The sequence below is a fragment of the Olea europaea genome, chromosome 12 (assembly GCF_002742605.1).
Source record: "Olea europaea var. sylvestris chromosome 12, O_europaea_v1, whole genome shotgun sequence".
Lineage (NCBI taxonomy): Eukaryota > Viridiplantae > Streptophyta > Magnoliopsida > Lamiales > Oleaceae > Olea > Olea europaea.
In genome coordinates, this window is record NC_036248.1 from 23,457,474 (window position 1) to 23,463,746 (window position 6,273).

The window sequence follows — 6,273 nt, forward strand, 5'->3', positions numbered from 1 at the left end:
AAAAAAAAAATGATTGTTGAACTGCATTTCTTGTTATGAAATTAATAAATAGGCACCACTTGAAAAAGGCTTTGTTAGAAACCGCGATGTTATTATAAATATAACTTAAATCATATACAAGTTGCTTAAAAATAGCATTATTAACTTTTACCGGTAAAAGAAGTGCAATTTCACGAGTATTTTAGTTTTGTATGGAGAGACTAAATGAAGTTTGTAATTTTACAATTTGATTCTTGGACTAGTTTTCTCTACGTGTGGTCCAAAATAAGGTTGGATAATCGTCTAGATTAATTTAATCCATATATTAATTGTACCAAACATCAAATATGATTTAATAAGTTCTTAATCCGATCTAATAAGTGCTTCAACATAACGTTCTTTATTTTTTTGAGCACCCCTATGCAGGGGCAGACCTAGGGGGTGTTTATAGGGGCAATTGACCCTCTAAATTTTGGGGGAAAAAAATTATTGCTTAGCTTTTTCTTTTTTTTTCCCCCTTAGTTTTTTTATTAGAAGATACCCTATAAATTTTATTTTTGCCCCCCTAACCCAAGTCGTCTGGGTCCGCCCCTGCCCCTATGAATGTATTTTGTATGATTAAATATATTATTCTAACAAATTTAATCAAATTATTATTATTATTATTATTATTATTATTATTATTATTATTATTATTATTATTATTATTGTTGTTGTTGAATAAATGTCTTTTGAAATTATATTACTTATTAGCAAAACAATTAGGAAAAATTGCAGCAACGATTCCCAACACTTTCTTTTTTTGCAAATTATACCCTAACCTTCATTTTGTGCTAGCGAAGGTTCCTAACATTTTATACATTTGCACCTGATGTCTATCTGCTTCAAGTCACGAACATACATGGGTTTTATCGAAGAAGACTGTGCCTAAAAACAAAGCAAAAAGGCTATAAACATGGTTTTACTTGACCTAAATTCAAAGAAGTTGGTTCAGAGTTACCAACCGCTAGTAACTGCTCTTTTATTTTCCTTTTTGAAAGCAATCTTCCCCCTTCCAAAATATTGTTTTGCAATATTTTTTTTTTCTTTTTTGGTTGTTTTAAGTGCTTTGATGTGTTTTATTATGAAAATCAATGCTTAGACCATGATGTGATTATTACTTAATCCAGATAAGTGTCATTCACATGCACAATATGAATATACATTGTTATTGACGACACAAAACACGTGACTTACTTTGATGAGATAGCTTTTTGGAGTTTTAATTGATTCTCAAAGGTGTATTTATTAGTAATAAGTAATAATTTGCTCGGAATTTTCAATTTGTTAATTTTTTGTTGCACAATGCAGTCCATCATATTTGCCCCCAGGCACATCTCCAAGTGGTAAAAGGGAAGGGTGGAGAAATCCAGCTTTGTTTGAGACTGCTGCGTCAAGGGTTCGAATCCTGAAATATGGATTTGGCTCTTGGGTAAGTGCAAGTGTACAAGCAGCCTTCCACCCTGTACCTTTGGAGACATAAACTGCGATTTACCTCCCTCACGATACTCCAGGACAGGGGCGGTGAAGGACCCTTAAGGTTGGGATTCAACCTTTTTAAAAAATACTATTTGAACGTGACATAAGTATGAACATTTTATATACCCCACTTGTCCACACATGTAATCTAGCCACCACTAATTTTCATTTCAAAAAACATTATAATATTTGAACTAATTGATTTCATATCAATCTACAGTAGGTCGAAGTTATTGTTTTGAGCCTAGCGAGGAAGAGAATCAGGCTGTTTACATTTTTTTGGTTATCGCACAGCAAGAATCAATCGAAAATTTATATTGTTGGCGAAGCTTTTATAAATGCCAGCCCTATTGTTTATTTTTTAGGTAAGGTAGAAACGATTCCCCGCCCCCCCAATCTTTTATTCAAATTTAAGTTTTCAAGAAATAGAATATGCCTACCATATTCCAGATATAAGGAAATTGAAAATGTCAACTATGGTGCTCTAAATCTCCTTTTAAGAAAGGGGCGGATTTAAGGGTAAGCATTGGCAATTTAATTTTTTCTTTGTGAAAAAATTATTTTTATATGAGAAAAATAAGATATTTGATTTTTTTTTTATATTTATGTTAATCTAATTTAATTAAGTCAACGTCTAACTTCTCCTGGCCTTTTAAGTGCAATTAATATAAATCGTCATTTTTTTTTTCTCTGAAGTTAAAGTTATGAAAAGGAAACTTGATATCTTAAAGAAACATTTGAATAGACTAAGCCTATGTTTGACAATCATTATTTGGAAAAAAAATGAGTTTTTAATAATAATTTTTAAGTTAATGTGGAATAAAAGTAGAGAAAAATTTTGAATTTACATACATAATATTTTATTGTGTGAATATATAGTTAAAAATAAGTATGTAAAAAAAAGAGTTCTAAAATAATGGTAAAAAATTATAACAAGAGCATTAATAGTTACGAAATTAACAAGTCTCAATCACAATATATAATTTGATTTTGAATATATATAAAAAATGATCGTTGAACCGCATTTGTTGTTATGAAATCAATAAGTAGGCACCACTTGAAAAAGGCTTTGTTAGAAACCGCGATGCTATTATAAATAAAACTTAAATCATATACAAGTTGCTTAAAAATAGCTTTATTAGCTTTTACGGATAGCTTTATTAGCTTTTACGGATAAAAGAAGTGCAATTTCATGAGTATTTCAGTTTTGTATGGAGAGACTAAATGAAGTTTGTAATTTTACAATTTGATTGTTGGACTAGTCCAAATTAGGTTGGATAATCGTCCAGATTAATTTAATCCAAATATTAATTGTACCAAATGTCAAATCTGATTTAATATTTTCTTATCCGATCTAAAATGTACATCAAACATAACTAATGTTCTTTATTTTTCTGAACACATTGTGAACGTATTTTTTATGGTTAAATATATTATTCTAACACATTTAATCAACTTACAATTATATCTTGAGATTTTTTTTTTTTAAATAAATGTCTCTATAAATTATATTACTTATAAGCAAAAAATTACTACTTACAAGTAACTCAAACCACATCTTACTCTCCTTTTGTTTTACGTTTACATTAATGCTCTACAAGGGCAGATTAATTGTTAAAATCTCTCAAAGATTTTATAATTTAACAACTAAAATATTTTAGTTGTTAAATACATAAATTATCATTTTACTTAGAAGATGTTTGGTATGGATTAAAATTATATTTTTTAGCAAATTGTGGTAGAAGTTTTCTAAATATGTGATTGAAAAGTTGTGGAACCCATAAAAACTATGGTTAATATTGATTATTTGACTTTAACTTAAATTAAAATTAAATTTTAGCCCTTGTTTGGCCCCCATTACGGGGAAAATTTAATGTATAGAATAGTATTTTTTGAAAAATGAGCGGTTGAAAAAGAAAGAAAAATTTTCGATTTACGTGTAATATTATTTTATGGAAGATTGTGTGGTTGAAAATAGGAGAGAGAAAAATAGAATGTAATGTAATGTAATGTAATGAAAATCAAACAAGGGCTTAATCCGTACCAAACAATCCCTTAGAAGTGGTTGCTACGTCAAGTCTTTTTATAAAAAGAAAAAAAAAAGTTGAAAGATATCTAAAATAAAATAAATTTGATCAATAATTATCGATTTCATAAATTAACATAAAAGCATTTACAGACAGACAACGGTCTCTTTCCAAGAAGCTTTGTACAATTTTGAATAGATGAGTTTACGTTTTCCAAATGGAACACGTTAACTCAAGGGTCAACATACGGAACCACGGGGTTTCTTGGACGACAGCTCAGTACAACTCGTCCTACACAATAACGGCGTCAGCTTCCCACCATGTCTCGCCGCCAGATTCCGTCACATTCTCAATCGGAGTCTTCAATTTCCTTATGTCACCAACAGTTAAACCCCCAGTAACGCCGTTTCGGACATAAACCTTTTCAACTCCGCCAGTGGAGACAGCAGCCGCCGCAGCTGCGGTGGAGTTCGTTGGGCCCCATTCAGCATATATAGCCGGAATCCCACGTGGCATTCTCTTGTCATAACCACCCAGAACGACGTCGTCCCTCTTTTCATTACCTTCCGCAGTCAAAACCACCTCCGGAGATTCCATCGCCAGTGCCGGAATATTCCACCTTCGGCCAAAAGAATTGCCTTTTTTCTCTTCATGATCAAAATCCCATAACGAAACAACGCTTTTACAGTTATTATTATCATTATCTTCAGCCAAATTCAAACCAAAATCTAAACTATCCCAAAGCTTTACAACATGTTTACCGCAAGTAAATTCGGACCACGCAAACCTTTCATCGCCGCTGCTCCGCCGCGTCCGTTGCCTCAAATTACCAATTTGCCGCCCCTTTACACAAAAATCTCCATCAATTTTACGTTGATCTGATATCGAAGTAGTTTGAATATTTTTCTCCTCTTCTTCTTCCGATGAAATCGAGGAACAATCATCGCCTTCGCTAAACTCAAAATCTTCACTGAAAGGGTGAGGAGAAGGCTTGATGAGTGAACAGAAATGGACAAAAATGAGTTTGATTCTCTTGATTAAGCTTCTAAGAGTTGCAAAAAGTAGAAAAATCACAGCACCCCATTTCCAAAAACTGAAAACTCGAGGTCCGGAAAGTGAAAACAAACGTGAAATCAAAGTTGGGTTCTGCAGGCATTCAAAATCACTTATCAATTTCATGTCTGGGATTTCCATATTCATCAATCTTTCTCCTAAGCTTCTTCAATTATACGGCTAAAATTGTATTATGCTCGTTTGTTTTGGATTGGTTGGGATTGTGCGTTGAAGAATCGTGATAATGGGAGAGGAAAATTTCCAAGTGGAAGAGGAGAGGAGAGGAGAGGGTTGGGGAATGGAATATATAATGGTAGAGAGGGTGGCCGGTGGCGGCGGGGTGTGGGGCATTAAAGAATTTGGAAAAACATTGCTAGTCCCCAAACTTATAGAGCTTCGCGTTTTAGGTATCAAGCTTTATTTTGTTCTAAACTAGTTAATGAACTTTTTGGGTTTCATATATGTTAATAGATTTGATAACGTTAAACGACAACATTTGTAATTTGTTAAGAAGGACGAAATCATGAATTAGTTGACAAATTTTAATGCTATGTCACCATATTTGTAGACCATGTCGTCAATTTTGTTGATATGAGGTGCCCAAGATTGCTAAAATTCGATTTGAATTGTACGTATCTACGATTCGAAAATGATAAAACAATTTGAATTGTATAGATGATCACAAAATGGAGGATAGCTATGATCATGTTGTTGGATCAAAACGATCACGATTCTCTGATTTCTTTATCATTATTATGGGCTTTTCAACTTCATTTTTTGATGAATTAATAGGCTCGACAATTGGATATTTGGGTTGAGTATAATTTTATCATGTCCACTAGAAGTAAGGGATCAGACTTGCATGTTTGAAATTATAATTCAATGTATTATACATTATACATCACGTATGTAAACCTACAGTAAAATCTTTATAAAATAATAAGGTTGAGACCTAGAAAATTTTTTTATGTTAAAGGGTTAATTAATTTATCGGTAAATGAATATTTATTAATTTATAAAGTACTTTTGTTTTTATTACTTTATATATTCGTTGGAACTTGAAGGATCTATGTAAATAAATAATAATAATAATAATAATAATAATAATAATAATAATAATAAAATTATCATCTTATAAATTTAATTAATGGGGTTATTAATTTAGTACATTGGCCGAGGTCGGGATTGAAAAATCTTATTATTAATTTTTCAAACATTCATTTATCAAGGTTCTACTGTATATAAAATGGTCGAACACTTGATTTTATTTATTTAATTTCAATTTGTTGTGGTTGTTAATATGTTTATTAACAATATTCGATTTTTGTATCTTTTTTAATATTTTACTCGATCCCGTTCGCAATTCCTCTTTATCAGTTTGAGTGAAGTTATGATACTGACAATGTTGAGTGGCAGAAACAGCTGCATGCCTAACTTGAAACTAAAATGAAAATTAGGTGACCAATTTGATGCAAAAATAAAAGATTGAACAAAATAAAGTTGGGTGATTAAAGTTAAATAATATTTTAATGGCATGTTTGATAGCACATTATGTTTCAGGGAAAATAGAATTTAAATTTTAACTTCCACTTTTTGACTGTTTGATAGCATATTTTTTCGAGGTAATTGGTTTTCTTGCTACCTAGACATTGGTTTTCCTTGGAAATTATGGTGGGAATTGATTTTCTAGGCTACT

At 31.4% G+C, this 6,273-nt stretch overlaps 1 protein-coding gene across 1 annotated transcript; it reads right to left on the bottom strand.

Annotated features, from left to right (window-relative positions):
- Positions 1-3,609: 3,609 nt before the first annotated feature.
- Positions 3,610-4,873, bottom strand: LOC111406129. The gene has a single exon (XM_023035347.1). It carries the CDS (start codon positions 4,722-4,724, stop codon positions 3,816-3,818), a length of 909 nt encoding a protein of 302 aa, XP_022891115.1. The 5' UTR covers positions 4,725-4,873; the 3' UTR covers positions 3,610-3,815.
- Positions 4,874-6,273: the final 1,400 nt, after the last annotated feature.

Coding starts and splice junctions, on each gene's coding strand:
- LOC111406129 (XM_023035347.1), bottom strand. CDS start 4,724: ATGAATATGGAAATCCCAGACATGAAATTGATAAGTGATTTTGAATGC.